A 23,743-nucleotide genomic window follows, 5' to 3' on the forward strand; every position below is an offset into this window, starting at 1 on the left:
CTCTGCTGCGTCACGTCGCGTAGCTGAGCGCTCAGAGATGAAACTTCAGAAGCAATGCGACGCGGTGCGAAGCAGCTGCTTCGCCTCACGCCGCATCGCTTGCAGTGTGTCACAGCCTATACACAAAATGAAATACTAACAGGAGTAGGAACTGATTAAAAATAATAATCTGGTTTATTCATACAATAGAATAGGCATTGACTTATGAGAAATATTCAGGGCTACTCTTCTAACCCCTATAAATACCCCTCACCCTGGTTGACACTTTACATTTCCATGACTTTTTAACCCTGATACATATCAGTTAAATCCAATTTGCTCTGATAACAACTACAAAACAATGTACTATATACTAACTTTATGGCCATGGCTAGCCCTGTTGTCTGCAGACTAAAGCCCAAATTGGCTCCTACAACTAAGGCAAATGGTGGGTGGGGTTTGGCTATTGAAGAAAATGCAGTAAAAGCGATGTTTGTATTAAAAATGTTTAGACTTGGCTGATATGTTAATGTTATTCTATAGTAACACAATAGAAATGTTTTATAATTACAAGATGTTTACTATCCCTTTAACAAGAGAACTGATAATTATGGGGAAACAGATACTGAGTGAAAATACCAAAATGGCCTGTGTCATTTAAGAATGAAAACCGGGGGGAGAAACTCTGTCCTTTTTAAAGGACAGTAGAATTGAATAATTGACAAATACACAATGCAATATCATTTACTTTGAAATTTGCCAGAAAATATCCTACTACTGTATTTATTTCAAATTCAAAGTTAATCCAATTTCCCCTCCCCCTGTATCATGTGACAGCCAATCGACCAATCACCATGTATATAGTATACACTGTGCACTCTTTCACATGCTCAGTAGTAGCTGGAGTGTTAGAAACTGTGCCTATAGAAACAATGTTTTGTTTTTTTTGTATAATGGAAGTATATTGGAAAGCTGTTTTTAAATAGTGTGCTTTATCTGAATCATGAAACATTAATGTTGACTTTAGTGGCCCTTTAAGTGGTTCAACTTGTGCTAAGCTTGCTGGGAGAACATATTTCATTATCTTATTATTCTCTATAAACAGAAAATCTTCCTTGTCTCTGTCTGACATAACAAATGAAAATAAACATTTTTCTTACTATCTCTCCCACACCAACACCCCACAATGCTGGTTCTTGTTTACATAGCTTCTCTATACAAATTACTGCAGTATATACATTTTCAGCATAGGTGGCAATTTCAACAGGCAAAAACAGCCGTTCCAAATGATAAAATAAAGATAAAGGAGTTTTATAATTTAACTTTCAAGGAGAAACAACATTACATTGTTTGTTTAGGATATTATGGTTTTGCTCTGAAATAAAGGGGGGCAGTTAGCTTGTTATAGGTTGTTAGCATTCCTTTGTGCATCATTCATATTCAAAACCGATGTTATATTTTTATTTACCTATTTGTGAATGAATCAATCAGAGGTAACAGGATACTGTAAATATGGTCTCAGGAACTGGGCACCCAGTCATTTACTGGTCCTATTTGCTAGTTTCAGGAACCATCAGTCACCAATATCTATTCATTGCTTTAGGAACACTGTTTGAACTTTGTGGTGAAGGAATCCCACTTCAACCAGGTGATAATGATGAAGGAGTTTGAGCGTATGTCGTCTTCCCTGATAGTGGAGATAGTGCGAAGGAAGCAGCAGCCGCCTGTCCGCGTGCAGTCTGACCAGCCTGTCGATATAGGTTTGTCATATACGTCTTTATTATAATGCGCTAGAATCAATTCCTGGGACATTAAACTATTGTGAATATGAAAACAGAAATATGTAGTCAAATATTATATTGCATAAGAGAGCTTTTTAACTAGATGTGCACAAAGATGTATTTCCTGTTAGTTTACACAACTTTGGAGCTTGTTGCTCTTTGGCTGACAAGGACAACTCCTACAGCACTATTGGTGGACAGGGGCACACGTTCACATGCAAGAAAACAAAAACTAGTTTTTTTTTGTTTTTTTTTAACTAATAGATTTTAAAGCGCCGTTATTTACACGCAACACTAAAAACGTTTGGCTTTAATGTCCCTTTGGTCTACAGTATGACGTTTTTGTGTTGTTGCTTCTACAACTGTTTGATTTGCTTGTCTTCAGTAATGTAGGACTAGTTAATAGAATAGTAAAACCTTTTTAATTTGCTAGTCTTTTTTATGAATATTCTTAATAGTACCTATATTTTTTTAACCCATGCACAGGGATTAAAAGAATGTAAAGGAATAGTATGTTCGAGCATTTTATTATTGTACTAGTGCTTATATATAACTGTGTGTTAAACTCCTGCAAAGGGATTAAACACATGGGGGCTGATTTATTATTGGCAGTATTGTGCCTAATCACCCTGTTTCTGCACGAGCCTTCAGGCTCGCCGGAAACAGGAGTTAAGAAGCAGCGGTTTTAAGGGTTGATTGACAACCCCTGTAGATTGGCCGCAAAACTTACTTGGAAGCTCCAAGTTTAGCTCTGTTGAAAAGGTCAGGACAATGTTATTTACAAATAAGCAAAACAATATTTTTTATTTTTTTTTAAAAACTGTATAGGCTATATAAATGGATCATCTACAAAACATTTATGCAAAGAAAAATCTAGTGTATAATGTCCCTTTAAGTATCCTTTTTAAAGGGACAGTAAACGTTACACTTTTTTAATGGATAGAGACAAAATATAATATGTACTTTAATTACTTTACCTGCAAATTTATACTGCAGTGACTCGCCATTAACCCTTTCTTTTAAGTTTCCGAATTGTGCATCTCTAACTCCCCCCCACACAATTCCTTATATGGCTGTATATTTATCTATCTTTGATTTGGTAGAATACAAGACTTTAACACTCATTGTCTGCTGGAGCAGGCCTAGAAGCAAATAAGCTGCTGTGAACTCAGTTGAAATACAATGCCTGTGTTTCTGATGCTAAACACTGATATGGGGAGGTGGATCAGACTTCTCCAGACAGCATAGCTATGTAACTTATTTTGCTTATTTTGGAAAATTAGTTTAAAATACTTGCCATCAATTTTTAAACATTTTTTTATGCAAACTATTTTTTACTTAATTAGTTCTTTTAGGATATCCAAAGACCTCAACATGTTTTATGGCACACCGCCCATATACAATTCAGTAGTGCTCGTTCTCTATTCCCCTGCACATGTTTAATACATATGGCTTCCCAATGTAAGCAGTTTATACATCAGCCGTCTAGGACTATTGCACATGCGCAGGAAATAGAACACGCACTGTCTAATTCTATGGAGCCCTGATTTGGTAAGTTGAGAACGATTCTTCCAAAGCGTATCATCTTTTTATTTTTATATGATATAAATATTTGACTTTGTAAACTTCTATTGGTCAAGCCTATCTCACTCATGCTCCTGGTACCAGTATGACTGTATGTGATCCCTTTGCAGGAGTTCATTGCATAGTTGCCAATATCCATTCTTGCTCCTATGATATATTTTAAAAAGAACATAAGCACCCATTTGTACTAATAACTCTTATATGCTATTTAGGTGCTTACTTGTTAAACCTTTTTTATTTTATTTTTTTTAGTTCAATTATAAACCGTTTAAACTAAATATTCAAAAGGTAACAAATTAATATTTGAAAATGTGCATCTGCCAGCAACAATCCGGGAGAGTACAATACAAGAAATCTGGAAGCGCTTGCAATATTTATGGAAAACAGAGCTAAAATTCCCTATAGATTAGCTATGTTTCATTATTAATATATAATATAGTATATAACATTATGTTGTAGGGAAATATAAAACATTTCCTCTGCAGCTGTGTCGTGACAATTTAAATGACTATCATTTGTGTTTCTTAGAATTTCGTAGTGTGTTAAAATTTCCCAGTTTTCAAAATTCAATTACCTGGTTCATTTTTTGGAATGACTACAATACCACACACTGTTAAAAACAAAAAAAGTCCTTGCAAAAATCCCACACGATACCCATTTCTTTTAAGCTTTTTTTTTTTCTTGTGTTGAACTAGATTGTGCTGTTATAATTTACCAATTTTGATTGGATTTTTTCATTTAAATTGTGGCACTTGCATTGATGTGGCTTTGAAAGGGCAACATTCCTACTGCCATACTATGTTTTCACCCAGGAATTCTTAGGGATTTGAATTGGGGTATCTTTAGTTAGTAACTCCTCCTTCTCTTTTTTTAATTCAGATAGAATCTGGCATCTGTAAGTAAAAGGGGATTCTTCAATCTATGGTGCAATAGAATCTTTGTTTCTTAAATTCTGTATTTTGTTTTTTGCTGATTGAAAGATTGTAGTCTCACCACAAAGCTGCTGCGTTTTTCAGGCACGTCTCTAGTTCAGGATATGAAGGCTTATCTGGAAGGTGCTGGGAGAGATTTCTGTGACATCACTTTGCTACTAGACGGACACCCCAGACCTGCACATAAAGCTATACTTGCTGCTCGATCCAGGTTTGTTCTGACCACTAAATATAGTTATGTTCTATGGATCTTCATTTCAAACACATTCTTAGTGACTTAAATGGACATCAAACAATAAATGCTGTATTAAATGTTGTATTCAAAGCAAATATGTCTCGGAATGGTATGTGTAATATTTTAGTTTCTACAAAGTAGTATGTTGAATTATAGGGTTCCCTTATCTAATCTCCTCTTCTGCTGAGGGCAATTAGGGGTTGATGTGTAAACAATGGCTGTATGGAATATAGTAATGTAAAAGGGACAGTCTAATATAAATTAAACTTTCATTATTCAGATAGGACTTTTAATTTTAATCAACTTTCCAACTTGTATCATCAAATTTGCTTTTTTCTCTTGGTATTCTTAGTTTAAACTAAACATAGGTAGGCTCATATACTAATTTCTAAGCCTTTGAGGGCTGCCTCTTATCACATGCTTTTTAAATCTCTTTTCAACACAAAGAGACAAAGTACAAGTGGGCCATATAGATAACACTGTGTTCAGGCACAGGGGGTTATTTAAGATTTAGCACAATACAATGCTAAATATAAGACAATAGATAATAAACCGTCACAGTCATGTGATCAGGGGGCTGGAAGAAGGTTCCTAGATACAAGGTAATCACAGAGGTAAAAAGTATATTAATATAACAGTGCTGGTTATGCAAAACTGGGGAATGGGTAATAAAGGGATTATCTATATTTTAAAACAATAACAATTATATGGTAGACTGTCCCTTTAAGTTAACTCATGCATAACTGGCCCCAACAGGGGATATGGTATAAGAACAGGCTTTTAAATCTAAGATAACGCAATGTGGTAACACCCACAGGAATTTGAAAAGCCTCAATTATGGGAGTTACATATATGAGAATGGGGCAAAATAAATAATAATAAAAGTTTATTTACTACACATAAATAAATACTTTATATTACAATTTCAAACTGTTTCATGCCCCTAGTTTGGCTGCAAAGCAATTATGCAATGATGTCAGCAATTTTTTTTAGAACCTTGTGTGTGTGTGATATTGATAGTGTAGTTATAATATACTAACATTTCAAACACAGAACTTGGTAATTAAGTGAAATATGGTTTTATATTTGTTATAGTAATAAACTACATTCACACTGTATAGGTACTAACTGCTATCAAGTGCGTTATATTGTTTATGTGTATATATAATATGTATTTATTTCTTTATTATAGGGGCATTTTACTTCATTATTTATATGCATAGTATATGGGTGTTTAAAAAACATTAAAGACAGCCATTTTGTTTTGCAAATCCAGTGATAAATCCCTAGAAAACTTTCTTCTGTATGTTTACTTGGTCTCCTTTGCTCTAGGCAGTAAAAACTCAATTTGCAAATGAGTCTGTGTACTATAATAAATGGTGCCTGAGAATTTTATTTCTTTAATATCTGTAAGGTTTTTTGGTAGACATCATTTTAAATCTGTTTCTCTCCACAGCTATTTTGAAGCCATGTTCCGATCGTTTATGCCTGAAGATGGCCAAGTGAATATTTCAATTGGTGAAATGGTGCCAAGTAAACAGGCCTTTGAGTCTCTACTGCGATATATTTATTATGGAGAGGTGAACATGCCTCCCGAAGACTCCTTGTATCCTTAATCCGTGATGTCACTGCAACATCACCAGCCTGAGCTGGCTACGCTAGCAACAGGAAAGATAACTTGTTAGGGGTATTTATGATTACTAGTCAACAGATTCTCTATAGTTAAATGGACGGGTTATCCTTATTTTTTCCCCACTTTAATTTGTTTCCAAGGATCCATTTCACATGCTGGAGTGTATTAAGTTATTTACAAATAGCTAATTTTACTTTATTTTGGAATTTGAAATAGCTATTTTTCCTGTGGTATCCATATCTATTGTAAATGTTTGTATACTACCTGTGTAACATAGCAAGTATAAGAATACACTCCCAGTAGGTGGTAGAAAAGATGAGCAATAAAATATGAATTTTCAGTTGGTCTAAGTATTGGGTTTTGGTTTACAGAGATAATAATATAAAAAGCATGTGTGTGTACGGAAAGTAATAAACTAAGGATATGTGATCTCCCTTCAAGCTCAACCCATTTTGATGAGCTGTGTTTCAAGGAAAAAAAACAGCTGTTCCATATACAAAAATGAACCTAAATGAGCAATTTTTCATACATTTTATACTCTGAAGCTGGTATAACAAGTCATGGGAAATACATTAAGGTAAAAACACAAACTAGTTTTTACAGTAATTATAAAGGTAAGTTACCTTATTGATTGAACAAAACATTTTTGTCTAGATCACTGGTTTTTAAACCTGTCCTCAGACCTCCCTAACAGGCCACATTTTGTGAATATCTGAACTGGAGCACAGGTGAAATAATCAGCTGTTTAGTAACCATGGTTATTTTACCTGCTTTCATCCAAGGTAATCCTGAAAACCTGGCCTGTTGGGGAGGCCTGAGGACAGGTTTGAAACCCAGTGGTCTAAATCTAGTACAACATTGATCCCCTTCTGCCATCATTTACATTCTTTATCAGGTTTAATTTCTGAGGGTTTTCTACACCTTTTTGAAAGCTTCATCCCAAGCCTTAGAACACAATATTATTCTCTCAATTTAAAGTGGCACTCTAATGTTTTGCTGTCTGTGTGATTGTAATAAAACTGTAGCTATTTCCTTAACTGAGCTGCTAGATACTTATTCTCTGCTCCATATTATTATGGGTTCTTTAGTAACAGACTACAAGCGTATTGCCGGCAAAACCTGGAGATGAATGTGACCGTGGAGAATGTACTTCAGGTAATCTATCGTATTTAATGATATTGAAATGAGACTACTGTTGTGTTATTAAGGGGCATTATAGTAGAAAAAAGTGCCAAACAATCTACCCTGTAATGCTGTGTGCTGCTGATTGGGTTAATGGCAGTTTCCACTCGGGAACAACAGTTTACTAGCCCAGAGGGAAAAGTTACTAGTTTATTCAATGTTAAAGATAGGTAAAATTTGTTACACATAAAAAACACATTAAGGGGGAGAAAGTTTTACAGTGCACTGTCCCTATAAAAAATCCATATTAGCTTCTCCAAATACGGAAAGTGGTGGGTGGAGTTTGGCTGTTGAAAAACAATTGCAGCAAACAAGGTGATAATGTGTTGCAGACATTCTGAAACTTTCCCAGTATGTTTTTCTTTCATGTAATTGGCAAGAGACCATGAGCTAGTGACGTATGGGATATACAATCCTACCAGGAGGGGCAAAGTTTCCCAAACCTCAAAATGCCTATAAATACACCCCTCACCACACCCACAATTCAGTTTTTACAAACATTGCCTCCTTTGGAGGTGGTGAAGTAAGTTTGTGCTAAGATTTCTACGTTGATATGCGCTTCTCAGCATTTTGAAGGCCGATTCCTCTCAGAGTACAGTGAATGTCAGAGGGATGTGAAGGGAGTATTGAATGCAATGGTTTTCCTCACGGAGGATCTATTTCATAGGTTCTCTGTTATCGGTCGTAGAGATTCATCTCCTACCTCCCTTTTCAGATCGACGATATACTCTCATATTCCGTTACCTCTACTGATAACCGTTTCAGTACTGGTTTGGCTATATGTGGATGGGTGTCTTTTGGTAAGTATGTTTTCATTACTTAAGACACTCTCAGCTATGGTTTGGCACTTTATGTATTTATATAAAGTTCTAAATATATGTATTGTACTTATATTTGCCATGATTTAGGTTTTCAGTATATTTCCTTTTGCAGACTGTCAGTTTCATATCTGGGAAATGCTTTTTTTAGGAAAAAGTATTTCTTACCTGGGGTTTAGTCTTTTTTTCAAATTGACTGTCTTTTAAATTTGCGGGCAGAATTAGGCTCGCGAGGGCGCAAAATGCCAAAGTTTATTGCGTCATTCTTGGCGCGAGATTTTTTTGGCGCAAAGTTACGTTCGTTGATGCAAAATAGTCATTTCCAGCGTCTTAGTCGACGCTGAGTCCTTCACAAGCTTGTTGTGCGTCATGCTTGGCCCCAAATATTTTCATTATTTAAGACCCCATTCCTATATGCCTCTTGCCTTTTTTCTCTATCAGAGGGCTAGGATCTTTGCATTTTTTCCCATTCCTGAAACTGCCATATAAGGAAATTGATAAGTTTGCTTTATATGTTTTTTTTCTCTTACATTTGCAAAATGTCTCAATCTGAGCCTGTCTCAGAAATCACTGTTGGAACCCTGCTGCATGATAACAGTTCTACCAAAGCTAAGTGCATTTGTTGTAAACTTGTGTAGGTTTTATCTCCTGCTGTGGTTTGTAATAGTTGTCATGATAAACTTTTACATGCAGAGAATGTATCCATCAGTAGTAGTTCATTACCTGTTGCTGTTCCCTCAACATCTAATGCACAAGATATACCTGTAAATTTAAAAGAATTTATTTCTGATTCCATTCAGAAGGCTTTATCTGCCATCCCGCCTTCTAATAAACGTAAAAGGTCTTTTAAAACTTCTCATAAAGTTGATTAAATTTCAAATGACCGGCAACATGCTGAATTATCCTTCTCTGATGGGGATCTATCTGGTTCAGAAGATCCTGCCTCAGATATTGACACTGACAAATCTTATTTATTTAAAATGGAGTATATTCGTTCTTTGTTAAAAGAAGTGTTGATTACATTGGATATGGAGGAAACTAGTCCTCTTGATATTAAAACTAGTAAACGTTTAAATTCTGTTTATAAACCTCCTGTGGTTGTTCCAGAGGTTTTTCCAGTTCCTGATGCTATTTCTGATATGATTTCTAAGGAATGGAATAGGCCTGGTACTTCTTTTATTCCTAAAATACAATTAAAAAATTGTATCCTTTGCCAGCATTTTCTTAAGAGTTTTGGGAAAAGATTGCCAAGGTTGATGGGGCTATCTCTACTCTTGCTAAACATACTACTATTCCTACGGAAGATGGTACTTCTTTTAAAGATCCTTTAGATAGGAAACTTGAATCTTATCCAAGGTAAGCCTATTTATATTCAGGTCATCTTCTATGTCCAGATTGCTATCTCTTTCTTTCCAAGGTAATAAGTTATTTGGTTCTCAGTTGGATTCAATCATTTCAACTGTTACTGGGGGGAAGGGAGTTTTTTGCCTCAGGATAAAAGACCTAAGGGTAAATCTTTCGTTCCTTTCGACAAAATAAGGAACAGAAACCTAATCCCTCCCCCAAGGAATCTATTTCCAATTGGAAGCCTTCCTCGAATTGGAATAAATTCAAGCCATTTAAGAGATCAAAGCCAGCCCCCAAGTCCGCATGAAGGTGCGGCCCTCATTCAAGCTAAGCTAGTAGGGGGCAGATTAAGATTTTTCAAAGATGTTTGGATCAATTCGGTCCAAAATCAATGGATTCACAGTATTGTCTCTCAGGGGTACAGAATAGGATTCAGAGTAAGACCGCCTGTGAGAAGATTTTTTTTCTCTTACACATACCTGCAAACCCAGTAAAGGCTCAGGCTTTCCTGAAGTGTGTTTTAGACCTGGAGTTATCAGGGGTAATCATGCCAGTTCCGTTTCAGGAACAGGGTCTGGGGTTTTATTCAAATCTATTCATTGTCACAAAGAAAGGAAATTCATTCAGACCAGTTTTGGATCTAAAAATTTTGAATCGATATGTAAGAGTACCAACTTTCAAAATGGTGACTATAAGGACTAATTCTGCCTTTTGTTCAGCAAGGGCATTATATATCCACAAAAGACTTACAGGATGCATATTTTCATATTCCGATTCATCCACATCACTATCAGTTCCTGAGATTCTGCTTTCTAGACAAGCATTACCAATTTGTTGCTCTTCCCTTTGGCCTAGCGACCGCTCCAAGAATCTTTTCAAAGGTTCTTGGTACCCTACTCTCTGTAATCAGAGAGCGGGGTATTGCGGTGTTTCCTTATTTGGACGATATCTTGGTACTTGCTCAGTCTTTACGTTCTGCAGAATCTCACACGAATCAACTAGTGTTGTTTCTTTAAAAACATGGTTGAAGGATCAATTTACCAAAAAGTTCTTTGATTTCTTAGACAAGGGTAACCTTTTTAGGTTTCCAGATAGATTCAGTGTCCATGACTTTGTCTCTAACGGACAAGAGACGTTTGAAATTGGTTGCAGCCTGTCAGAACCTTCAGTTTCAGTCATTCCCTTCAGTAGCTATGTGCATGGGAGTTTTAGGTCTTATGACTGCAGCATCGGGCGCGATCCACTTTGCTCGTTTTCATATGAGACCTCTCCAGCTTTGTATGCTGAACTAATGGTGCAGGGATTATACAAGGATATCACAATTAATATCCTTAAATCCCAATGTTAGACTATCTCTGACTTGGTGGTTAGATCACCATCGTATTGTTCTAGGGGCCTTTTTCATTCATCCAACTTGGACTGTGATCACAACAGATGCAAACCTTTCAGGTTGGGGAGCTGTTTGGGGATCTCTGACAGCACAAGGGGTTTGGAAATCTCAAGATCCGAGATTACCAATAAATATTTTGGAACTCTGTGCGATTCTCAGGGCTCTTCAGTTTTGGCCTCTATTGAAGAGAGAACCGTTCATTTGTTTTCAGACAGACAATATCACAACTGGGGCATATGTCAATCATCAGAGTGGGACTCACAGTCCTCAAGCTATGAAAGAAGTATCTCGGATACTTGTTTGGGTGGAATCCAGCTCCTCTCTAATTTCTGCGGTTCATATCCCAGGTATAGACAATTGGGAAGCGGATTATCTCAGTTGTCAGGCTTTACATCCGGGAGAGTGGTCTCTCCACCCAGATGTGTTTTCTCAAATTGTTCAGATGTGGGGTCTTCCAGAAATAGATCCGATGGCATCTCATCTAAAAAAGAAACTTCCCAGGTACCTGTCCAGGGATCCTCAGGCGGAAGCAGTGGATGCATTGACACTTCCTTGGTGTTATCAACCTGCTTATATTTTCCCGACTCTAGTTCTTCTTCCAAGAGTGATCTCCAAAATCATCATGGAACAATCGTTTGTGTTGCTGGTGGCTCCAGCATGGCCTCACAGGTTTTTATATGCGGATCTTGTTCGGATGTCCAGTTGCCAAACTTGGCCACTTCCATTAAGACTGGACCTTCTGTCTCAAGGTCCGTTTTTCCATCAGGATCTCAAATCATTAAATTTGAAGGTATGGAAATTGAATGCCTAGTACTTAGTCATAGAGGTTTCTCTGATTCAGTGATTAATACTATGTTACAGGCTCATAAATCTTTCTAGAAAGATTTATTATCGAATTTGGAAGACTTGCATTTCATGGTGTTCCGCATTCTTTTAGAATTCCTAGGATTTTACAGTTTCTTCAGGATGTTTTGGATAAAGGTTTGTCTGCAAGTTCATTGAAATGACAAATCTCTGCTCTTTCTGTTTTATTCCACAGAAAAATTGCTAAACTTCCTGATATTCACTGTTTTGTACAGGCTTTGGTTCGTATTGAGCCTGTCATTAAATCAATCTCTCCTCCTTGGAGTCTTAATTTGGTTTTGAAGGCTTTACAGGCTCCTCCATTTGAGCCTATGCATTCTTTGGACATTAAACTACTTTCTTGGAAAGTGTTGTTCCTTTTGGCCATCTCTTCTGCTAGAAGAGTTTCTGAATTATCTGCTCTCTTGTGAATCTCCTTTTCTGATATTTCATCAGGATAAGGCAGTTTTGCGGACTTCATTTAAATTCTTACCTAAGGTTGTGAATTCTAACAACATTAATAGAGAAATTGTTGTCCCTTCTTTGTGTCCTAATCCTAAGAATTCTTTGGAGAGATCTTTACATTCTGAAATATTATGTTGAAGCTACTAAAGATTTCAGGAAGACTTCTAGTCTTTATCTTTTCTGGTTCCAGGAAAGGTCAGAAGGCTTTTGCCGTTTCTTTGGCACCGTGGTTAAAGCTTTTGATTCATCAAGCTTATTTGGAGTCGGGTAAAGCCCCGCCTCAGAGAATTACACCTCATTCTACTAGATCAGTTTCCACTTCTTGAATGAAGCTTCAGTTGATCAGATTTGCAAATCAGCAACTTGGTCTTCTTTGCATACATTTACTAAATTCTACCATTTTGATGTATTTGCTTCTTCGGAAGCAGTTTTTGGTAGAAAAGTTATTCAGGCAGCTGTTTCAGTTTGATTCTTCTGCTTATGATTTAAGTTTTTCCTTTTATTTATGAGAATAAACTTATATTTGGGTTGTGGATTAATTTTTTTTTCCAGTGAAATGGCTGTTTTTATTTTGTCCCTCCCTTGCCAATTACATGAAAGAAAACATAATTTATGTAAGAACTTACCTGATAAATTCATTTCTTTCATATTGGCAAGTCCATGAGGCCCACCCTTTTTAAGGTGGTTATGATTTTTTTTGTATAAAGGACAATTATTTCCAGATTCCTTTGTTGATGGTTTTTTACTCCTTTCTTTATCACCCCACTACTTGGCTATTCGTTAAACTGAATTGTGGGTGTGGTGAGGGGTGTATTTATAGGCATTTTGAGGTTTGGGAAACTTTGCCCCTCCTGGTAGGATTGTATATCCCATACGTCACTAGCTCATGGACCTTTGCCAATATGAAAGAAATTAATTTATCAGGTAAGTTATTACATAAATTATGTTTTTTGCAAGACTGCAGGGAAATCTTGTAATTATGAGGGGCTTACTGTCCCTTTTAACTTTTGTATTTTGTAAACATAAGGGATCTGGTTCTTTTTTTTTTTTTTTTTTGTAGATCTTGGAAGCCGCAGACAAGACCCAGGCTCTGGATATGAAGAAGCACTGTCTCCACATCATCGTCCATCAGTTCACCAAGGTTGGTGGCATCTTCTCTGGGGTTCTGGGAACTTTTTGTCCTCCCATTTGCAGTTTTGTGACTTTAATATTGTCACTTAAAAAAACGTAATATTCCTTTCTGCTCAGTAAGGCTGCTTCCTCTCTTGCTGTATGTTTGTGCGTATTCCTGTCTGTGGGTGAGTCTACTTGATTTACCATAACAAAATTACATATTCACCACTGTGCCTTGAATCAATGTATTATTTAGATTGATATTTTTTTTTGTCTGTAATAATATTTATTTTTGTAATACTGTTCTGTTTAAATGCAAACTCATTAACATTTCATTTAGTTCAATGGTACAATCCTCTGTTAAACTATCAAATTTCATTAATTGCTTATAGTAATCCTTAAAGGGACAGTCTAGTCCAAAATAAACTTTCCTGATTCAGGTAGGGCATGTAGTTTTAAACAACTTAACAATTTACTTTTATCACCAATTTTGCTTTGTTCTTTTGGTATTCTTAGTTGAAAGCTAAACCTAGGAGGTTTATATGCTCATTTCTTAGACCTTGAAGGTCGCCTCTTATCTGAAAGCATTTTGACAGTTTTCCACCACTAGAGTGTTAGTTCATATGTGTCATATAGATAACACTGTGCTCACGCATGTGGAGTTACCTAGGAGTCAGCACTGATTGGCTAAAATGCAAGTCTGTCAAAAGAACTGAAATAAGGGGCAGTTTGCAGAGGCTTAGATATGAGGTAATCAAAGGTACAAAATGTATTAATATAACCATGTTTTGTTATGCAAAACTAGGGAATGGGTAATAAAGGGATTTTCTATATTGTAAAACAATAACCATTCTGGTGTAGACTGTCCCTTTAATCTAAATGCCATTTGGAATTGTTCTGTTTTCTTCCTTCACCTTGTCTAAAGTGTTTTAATCCTGTATAAAGAATGTTCCTTCACTTGTTTCATTATCTATGTACATCTATCCTATATGCCTTACATATCTGTGCATTTCCATATTTCAACCTTGGGTCAATAAAACCTTTGTCGCCCTGTCTCTCTGTCCTGTCTCTGTATATATACAATGTTTATTTGTTCACATTATTGCAGTTTTACACTCATTTCCAAAATCTAAAACATAGGCATATTCAAGCTATTCCATTTACATTGTTTTTGTGATTCTTTTTATAGTATTTGTAAAGCTGGTGAAATCTGAACTATTGTAAGCATCTTTTTTTTTTCTTCTATTAAGATAGCTGTTTGTTTTATTTATCCAAAACTTAACAAAAACAAAACTTGCATATTTGTTTATCTGTAGCAACAATCTCTATACAACAGGAATAGCTCTATTATATTTAAAATGTGATCCAACATACGTTTCCCACGAATGTTATCAGCCTTATCAAGGATTCCATTACAGTTCATAACCAGACTTTTAAAGACTCCACCATGATTCCATTGGATAATTGTTTTTAACTCATTATGTTCCATTTCCTTTTAAATCCATTTTACACAGTGTGTATGTTAGGACATTTAGACAAGGAAAAGGACTTTAAAAATGACTTACACAAATTGTAGGTTTAGACAAACCTTGTAAAACTCGTCACTTTAAACTTAGCAATATAGAATACTCTAAACTCGCTGCTTTATCTATGCTAAAAAGAAAATAATAAGATTATTATGAGCATTGAAATTATCAACGGGATAAAAAAGGACAATGAAATGTAAATATGACCGTTAAAATGTTAGGTTTATATTTTAGCATTGTATTTCATTTATGATTGTGCAGAAAATAATCATTTATATTATAAAAAAAAGAAACTAGTTGTGAGTGTAATAATAAAGAACAAAGTAGGGAAAAGATAAGGCTCCCCAAATATCCATACCCCACAGCCTGTCAAACTTTAATTTTGTTTATTGTTATTTTATTGTCTTTCTATCCAAGATAGATTGAGGTTCTATTCTTGCTGTAAGATCTCTCGGTGTCAGTATTTATTTGCATCCAGTTCTAGAACAGTTCTCATTATATTTGTCTCCATGTTCTATCAATGCGCTTTCTAAAGGTACCAGCATCATCCATTGTAAATGTAATTTTCTTTGTCAAAGGAGAAATGGTTGCAAACCCTTAAAACATGAACAAAAAAAGCTGACATAAGAGACAGGTACCTTCTGCTTTCTTAGCCAAATAAACCACCAAACTAATTCAAATCAATGTAACTAACTATGCATGAAAAAAAAACTATATGTACTAAAAATTATCAAACTAACAAAATAAGAGCATATAAAGGGTAGGATTTCTGACCAAAAGACACATTTTTTTATCAAAGACAGGTGAAAGAGTCCTCTTATAACCACCGAAAAGTGTGGTACCTTAGCTTTGGCTTTTCTGTGAAGCCCCTTTTTAAAGGGATATCTTTAAATGCTGCTAGGATGAACACCAAAGATTTTCTTACTGTAGAAGCCAGTTTACTAAATCATTATAGCTCCGCCTTCAAGCAGATTGCATAGGATGTATTGGTAGAGGTATTTGCAGCAGAAATAGTAAGGTTCTTAAGCCGCTTTATAGATCACTAGTTAGGCCTCATCTTGAGTATTGTGTGCAGTTCTGGAGGCCATATCTTCAGAAGGATATCAACAAACGTGAATCTGTGCAAAGGAGGGCTACCAAAATGGTACATGGTCTAAAAAATAAAACTTACCAGGATAGGCTCAATGACCTAAATATGTAAAGCTTAGAGGAGAGAAGGGAAAGAGGTGATATGAAGCAACTTTCAAGTATGTTAAAGGCTTAGTAAAACTGAGGCTGTGGGTATTTGACATAAAATGGAAAATTCAAGAACAAGGGGTCATGATCTCAAGCTAAAGGGTAGTAGATTCAGGAGTAATTTGAGGAAGCACTTCTTTACAGAAAGAGTGATTGATTTATGGAATAAACTTCCTCTAGAGGTAGTAGCAACAAACACTGTGGGGGACTTTAAAAATGCATGGGACAAGCATAAGGCTATCCTACGAACTAGATAAGTTTATACTGTTAGGTAATATCGGCCAGACTTGCTGGGCCTATGGCTCTTATCTGCCATCAATATCTATGTTTCTATAGCAAAATAAAATTCAAAGTGCATCCTGATACATGCATGCTTCTTTTTGTTTCTCTTTCTTTTTGTAGCAATGGACATGGGTGAGCCAATCACACAAGTCATCTATGTGCAGCCACCAATCAGCAGCTACTGAGCTTATTTAGATATGCTTTTCAACAAAGGATATCATTAGAATGAAGCAAATCACATAATAGAAGTAAATTGGAAAGTTGTTTTAAAATGGTATGCTCATTCTAAATCATGAAAGAAAAAAATTGGATTTAATTTCCCTTTAAAGGGACAGTCTACACCAGAATTGTTATTGTTTTAAAAGATAGATAATCCCTTTATTACTCATTCCCTAGTTTTTCATAACCAACAGAGTTATATTAATACACGTTTTACCTCTGTGATTATCTTGTATCTAAGCCTCTGCAGGCTGCCCCCTTATTTCAGTTCTTTTGACATACTTGCATTTTAGCCAATCAGTGCTGGCTCCTAGGAACTCCACGTGCCTGAGCACAGTGTTATCTATATGACTCACATGAACTAACACCCTCTAGTGGTGAAAACTGTCAAAATGCATTCAGTTTAGAGGCGCCCATCAAGGTCTAAGAAATTAGCACATGAACCTCCTAGGTTTAGCTTTCAACTAAGAATACCAAGAGAACAAAGCAAAATTGGTGATAAAAGTAAATTGGAAAGTTGTTTAAAATTGCATGCCCTATCTGAATCATGAAAGTTTATTTTGGACTAGAGTGTCCCTTTAAGGTCTTCATTAATGCCTATGATGGGCATATTAGTATATTAAACTAGATCAGTTGTCTGTTTGGAGGAACAATACCACCAGTCTCAGAAGGCTAGTTTCAGTTACTGTGGTTGACATATGCTATAAGTTTGAGCTAATGGTCTGCTGTGGCAGTCACTACAGAATGTTATAGGCAGGCTAAGGAAAGGTCTGTATCACCTGGAACATGCACACAAAGATTAAACAAGATATTGGTGTAGACTAATGATAGGGCATAAAGGTTACAGGGAAAAATCAGATACTGAACAGATCCTTTAAAAATCCATCCAACAGGTACCGTAAAACAAACGGAAACCATCCTCTACATTCTAAAAAATAAGACCTGGTTAAACCTCTGCATCACATGGAATCTACCATTGAGACACAGGAACGTTTATAAAGATTGCAGGCAGACAAGTTCTCAAGTAGAGATCTGCAATGCCCACTTGTGTGGCAAAATGTAACACTGTACCAGAGCAGTGTTAAACCAATTACGCTAGAGCAGGGCATGTCAGACACCACAGACAAGCAAGTGTTTTGAGGTCATTTATCTGAGATGGTGAGGAGGCTAAAGAAGCAATTTCTGCTTCTTAAATGTTAACAGGTATAAGTCTGTTCTACAGGTATTGGATCCAAGGGCATGGACCTATTGTTCGGTTCACCGCATACCTAGAAATACTGCTATTTGTATATTAAATTGCAGTTCTGTTTTATTTTTTTTAAAAAGCATTTAGCATTTTAGAAGTTTTATTTTGTTAAGAAGCATTTACAAAAACTATTTTCTTAGTTGTATTATGTATATAATCAATACCATTGAGCTTGTACAAATAAAAGATAAATAAAATAAAAGATAAATAATAATAAAAAAAGTAATTGGGGGAAAAAAGTAATTGTTTTTAAAGGGGCACTAAACATTTTGATATTGTAACATAAAAATTGTAATCATATGTAGTAAAAAAATTGTAGCATACTTTATTTATTTTGTCCCCCTTTCCTGGTATTTCATTCTAAAAAGTGTGCTTTACATTTCCTGGTAAAAATGAAAGTACAGACTGCTGTATTCCACACAGCCATTGGTTGCACACTCTAGTGACACATTTATAATTCAATATTTAAACAATTGCTTTTAAAATACATCTTCATATTATTCTCAGGCTAAAATTTGATTTAAATAAATCATTAAATCTAGCATTTATTTAGTGGGTTTTTACGGCTCTAGCCTTTGCTGATCAACATGGAAGCGCACAGATAAATCTTTCGCTAGATATAAACAATCACAATGAATTTGATGCCTTTTTTATGTTGAAGAAAAATGTGTTCATGCGTGCCACTGTTTGCCAGTGGAATTGTTTAATCTGTCCTTTTATAAGATAGTGAGCAACTTATCCAATTAACTCTTTTTGTGTGGACATCTGCTTGTTCTTCGCTTTACAATCACAATATACAAAAATTAAATGCAACCTTTTTTTTTTTTTTTCCTGCAAAAAGTTATAACATGTTTATTGTTCATTCAAAGTACTATAATCTATTGTATGGCTAATAAGCAAATAAATATTTGTAGGGAGAAAAATTAATGTATAAAAAAAGACTAATGATAGGGCATAAAGGTTACAAGGAAAAATCAGATACTGAACAGATCCTTTAAAAATCCATCCAACAGGTACCGTAAAACAAACGGAAACCATCCTCTACATTCTAAAAAATAAGACCTGGTTAAACCTCTGCATCACATGGAATCTACCATTGAGACACAGGAACGTTTATAAAGATTGCAGGCAGACAAGTTCTCAAGTAGAGATCTGCAATGCCCAATTGTGTGGCAGTATTGAGTGGCAAAATGTAACACTGTACCAGAGCAGTGTTAAACCAATTGCGCTAGAGCAGGGCATGTCAGACACCACAGACAAGCAAGTGTTTTGAGGTCATTTATCTGAGATGGTGAGGAGGCTAAAGAAGCAATTTCTGCTTCTTAAATGTAAACAGGTATAAGTCTGTTCTACAGGTATTGGATCCAAGGGCATGGACCTATTGTTTGGTTCACCGCATACCTAGAAACACTGCTATTTGTATATTAAATTGCAGTTCTGTTTTATTTTTTTAAAAAGCATTTAGCATTTTAGAAGTTTTATTTTGTTAAGAAGCATTTACAAAAACTATTTTCTTAGTTGTATTATGTATATAATCAATACCATTGAGCTTGTACAAATAAAAGATAAATAAAATAAAAGATAAATAATAAAAAAAAAAGTAATTGGGGGAAAAAAGTAATTGTTTTTAAAGGGGCACTAAACATTTTGATATTGTAACATAAAAATTGTAATCGTATGTAGTAAAAAAAATTGTAGCATACTTTATTTATTTTGTCCCCCTTTCCTGGTATTTCATTCTAAAAAGTGTGCTTTACATTTCCTGGTAAAAATGAAAGTACAGACTGCTGTATTCCACACAGCCATTGGTTGCACACTCTAGTGACACATTTATAATTCAATATTTAAACAATTGCTTTTAAAATACATCTTCATATTATTCTCAGGCTAAAATTTGATTTAAATAAATCATTAAATCTAGCATTTATTTAGTGGGTTTTTACGGCTCTAGCCTTTGCTGATCAACATGGAAGCGCACAGATAAATCTTTCACTAGATATAAACAATCACAATGAATTTGATGCCTTTTTTATGTTGAAGAAAAATGTGTTCATGCGTGCCACTGTTTGCCAGTGGAATTGTTTAATCTGTCCTTTTATAAGATAGTGAGCAACTTATCCAATTAACTCTTTTTGTGTGGACATCTGCTTGTTCTTCGCTTTACAATCACAATATACAAAAATTAAATGCAACCTTTTTTTTTTTTTTTCCTGCAAAAAGTTATAACATGTTTATTGTTCATTCAAAGTACTATAATCTATTGTATGGCTAATAAGCAAATAAATATTTGTAGGGAGAAAAATAAATGTATAAAACCTCTGAGAAAAAGTTACTAGTGTGACAGTTTTATATATATATTTAATTTAGATTTAAACAGGCACAAGAACCAAAATATTTTAAAATAAGCAGTAAAACTTGCTGTTATATTCATTACCATGTGCAAAAGCGACATTTGTCTCCTCTGTTTTTGATGCAAATGAATACCGTGTAAATGATTTGCTTTCTTAAATAAAGGTAAAACACATAAGGTGTGTGTGTGCAGCCATATTTGAGAACATTCATATTTCTCATATGAGACTCGGAGGGAGCAGCAGAGACTGATGATCGTATTCTGAAAGCTGTTAAGGTCCAGTGCTTCTGTTTTTCTTGTGATTGTGCCTCATAATTACCTCCTTTCATTTTTCTCATATAAAGGTTGCAAAGTTGCCGAACCTACGATTACTGAGCCAGCCTCTTCTCATCAACATAATCGAGTCTCTGGCCAGTCATATCTCGGACAAACAGTGCGCTGAACTTGGCTCTGACATCTAAGACCAGCTGCGAGACAAATCATTTAAACACAACCATTCCATATTGCTGGGCAGGGTATTTGTTTTTATTTGTTTAAAAAAGGATCTCAACACACAGGACCAAGAAGTTATAACCAAATATGAAACCATGTTTAGAAGAATAATTAACTGGAATTGCTCCCATGCACTAATATGCCTTATCCTGCATGCTTTACTGAAGCTGTATTCAATGTGTAAGAAAATAAAGTTAAATATACACTACCATTTCATACTGCCAGTAGCAGTCATAATTTCAATTTAATGGGAACAGATGGACTTAGACAGAAATTAGTGTAAGATGTAGAATAATTGCTGTTTAAATGCATACACAATATTCAAACAAACATAATAGAAGCTAAAGATTTTAAAAATGGACTTAGATTTTTGAATCTCATGAATTAATGACATTTCCTCCAAAAGCACAGTCTAGATTTGAGTTCTACATTATAACAGTGGGATATGTGTGTATGGTTTATGTATAACTATTAATGCCAGCCATAACACACAATAGAGGGTGTATTTATCAGTGATACATAACACCTTTTTTATGTTACAGTGAATAACTTTTGTGATACTTTGTTTTCGAATGCAGCAGGATAAGGTCATCTGTGATTACTATAGACCTACCAACCATTCTATTGTTAGTTTTGCATGTAAAGTAAAAACATAAGTATTATAATGATACATCTGATGTGTTAGTGTTTGTTCTCTTGTAACAATTGCAAGATACACATGACACACTGCACTAAAGTAGAAATCTGAAAATCCTGGTACTCTGTGTGCATACTGAAATATGCAAGCTCTGCAAATAATTTGTACTAGGCACTTATTGAAATTCTTTATACAGACAATCTGGGCTAAATTGCATATCTTGTATTTGTGTTAATATTTGTATAATAAATATATATACAATATAATATTAACTTGAAATTTTAAATGTATATTTTATGTGACTGTTCCTATACTCTAGGTAGCTATACTGAATGTATTCTGTGATGTCTAGGTTATATATTTACAGTGACGATTCCTATGCTGCTTCCCTTTATTCTGTGACAAGTACTTTTTTCCTTTTGTATGGTTTTGTATGAACATGACCCAGGCAGAATATAAACGCACAGTATTATTGTTCAGGAAATACCATAGATGTTTCACTACAGGGTCAAACATTGCCAATGTTATTCAAATATTAAAGTGGTTATCTGTTCTAAATTTTCTGTGTGGTTATTGCACATTGCTTCCATCATGTCCCTTTAAATCTTCCTTGATGAAAAATAGATACAGTGTATCATAATACTATATGCTAAATTAAAGAAATAATAAAGTACGGTTTATGTAAAGAGAGCGCTATAGCTTGCTTCATTTCAGGTACAAATAATGGTTCCATTTTACAAAGCATTAACAATGGTTCAGCAAAACTCTGAAATTGTATAAACATGTATAACATGGGAAGTATTTAGTATTTTAAAAATGGCTGCATAGCTACATTGAATATAAATATTCACATACAAATTGCTGTGTGTAAAAATGATCATTAGTGGGAAAGAGAAGACTCTAACCTAAGATAACAAACCCTGGTGGCTGTTACACCATCGGTCCTAATAACCTGGGAAAGGAATATTGTAAAATCTAATAAACCTTACATGACACCATTCCTAATCAGTAATTCATCAATACACCAAGAGGGAATTCCCTAAGGATGACAATGTAAGTCAATTATTATAAACCAAGAATCAGGATAACAAATATTAAATGCAGAAACGTTGGCCAACACCTGAGAAAATCTTGCTGGTGCTACTATTTTCTGTATGTTAATGTAACATGAAAAGGAAACAAAAGCAAGTTATGGTCACAAATATTGACTAAAATATATCCCTTTATTAGAATTTGTATATCTATACAAACGTGTGCTATATACCACCCATCTCACTTGAAGTAGAACCATATCAGTATTGTTGGTTGATGACTTATGCGGTAGGTAGAAACATGTAAGAAGTGTCCTTGCTTGAGTTATTTCACATATAGGGAAAGAGAAAAGGGTTAGACCCTGAAACAACTCTGCAAAGTAGGATGGGCCTTCATATGGTTCTAGTGTTAAGAAATTGAAATCGTCAGTATTCTATTTCCTTTCATCAAATGTTGAGAGTCCAAGAGACATCACACGTAGGAATTACAGTAAAATCCACCATGAGGAGGCAAAATCACCTCTACACACTAGAGCTTAAAAGGAGAGTAAACCTAAAAAATAATGTTATATAATTCTGCACATAGTGCAGAATTATATAACATTATCTCAGCGCTAACATTATACATCTAAATATTGCAGAGATATTTCTCCAACATAGGTGTGTCCGGTCCACGGCGTCATCCTTACTTGTGGGATATTCTCCTCCCCAACAGGAAATGGCAAAGAGCCCAGCAAAGCTGGTCACATGATCCCTCCTAGGCTCCGCCTTCCCCAGTCATTCTCTTTGCCGTTGCACAGGCAACATCTCCACGGAGATGGCTTAGAGTTTTTTGGTGTTTATTCTGGTAAAAGGAGAGGTCAAAAAGCAACTTCTACCTCTCTCTCTTTTTGGCTTAAAAGCATCATCAGATTGGCTTATGAGACTGCCGGACGGCAGCCTCCTGAAAGAATCACGGCTCATTCCACTAGGGCCGTGGCTTCCACATGGGCCTTCAAGAACGAGGCTTCTGTTGATCAGATATGTAAGGCAGCGACTTGGTCTTCACTGCACACTTTTACCAAATTTTACAAATTTGATACTTTTGCTTCTTCTGAGGCTATTTTTGGGAGAAAGGTTTTGCAAGCCGTGGTGCCTTCCATCTAGGTGACCTGATTTGCTCCCTCCCATCATCCGTGTCCTAAAGCTTTGGTATTGGTTCCCACAAGTAAGGATGACGCCGTGGACCGGACACACCTATGTTGGAGAAAACAGAATTTATGTTTACCTGATAAATTACTTTCTCCAACGGTGTGTCCGGTCCACGGCCCGCCCTGGTTTTTTAATCAGGTCTGATGATTTATTTTCTCTAACTACAGTCACCACGGTATCATATGATTTCTCCTATGCAAATATTCCTCCTTTACGTCGGTCGAATGACTG

The 23,743-nt window shown here is 35.4% G+C and overlaps 1 protein-coding gene across 2 annotated transcripts in view; it reads left to right on the top strand.

Moving 5' to 3' along the window:
- LZTR1 (leucine zipper like transcription regulator 1) overlaps nt 1–21,976 on the top strand; it is a 130,517-nt gene extending 108,541 nt beyond the window's left edge. For both annotated transcript variants that reach the window (XM_053701653.1, XM_053701654.1), the window contains exons 16-21: nt 1,583–1,739; nt 4,361–4,487; nt 5,968–6,117; nt 7,194–7,299; nt 13,250–13,330; nt 20,506–21,976. In XM_053701653.1, the coding sequence (XP_053557628.1) occupies nt 1,583–1,739; nt 4,361–4,487; nt 5,968–6,117; nt 7,194–7,299; nt 13,250–13,330; nt 20,506–20,622 (738 nt within the window). In that variant the 3' untranslated portion in view covers nt 20,623–21,976. The remainder of the gene's footprint in view (nt 1–1,582; nt 1,740–4,360; nt 4,488–5,967; nt 6,118–7,193; nt 7,300–13,249; nt 13,331–20,505) is intronic.
- Nucleotides 21,977–23,743: the final 1,767 nt, after the last annotated feature.

Source organism: Bombina bombina, chromosome 2 (assembly GCF_027579735.1).
Source record: "Bombina bombina isolate aBomBom1 chromosome 2, aBomBom1.pri, whole genome shotgun sequence".
Lineage (NCBI taxonomy): Eukaryota > Metazoa > Chordata > Amphibia > Anura > Bombinatoridae > Bombina > Bombina bombina.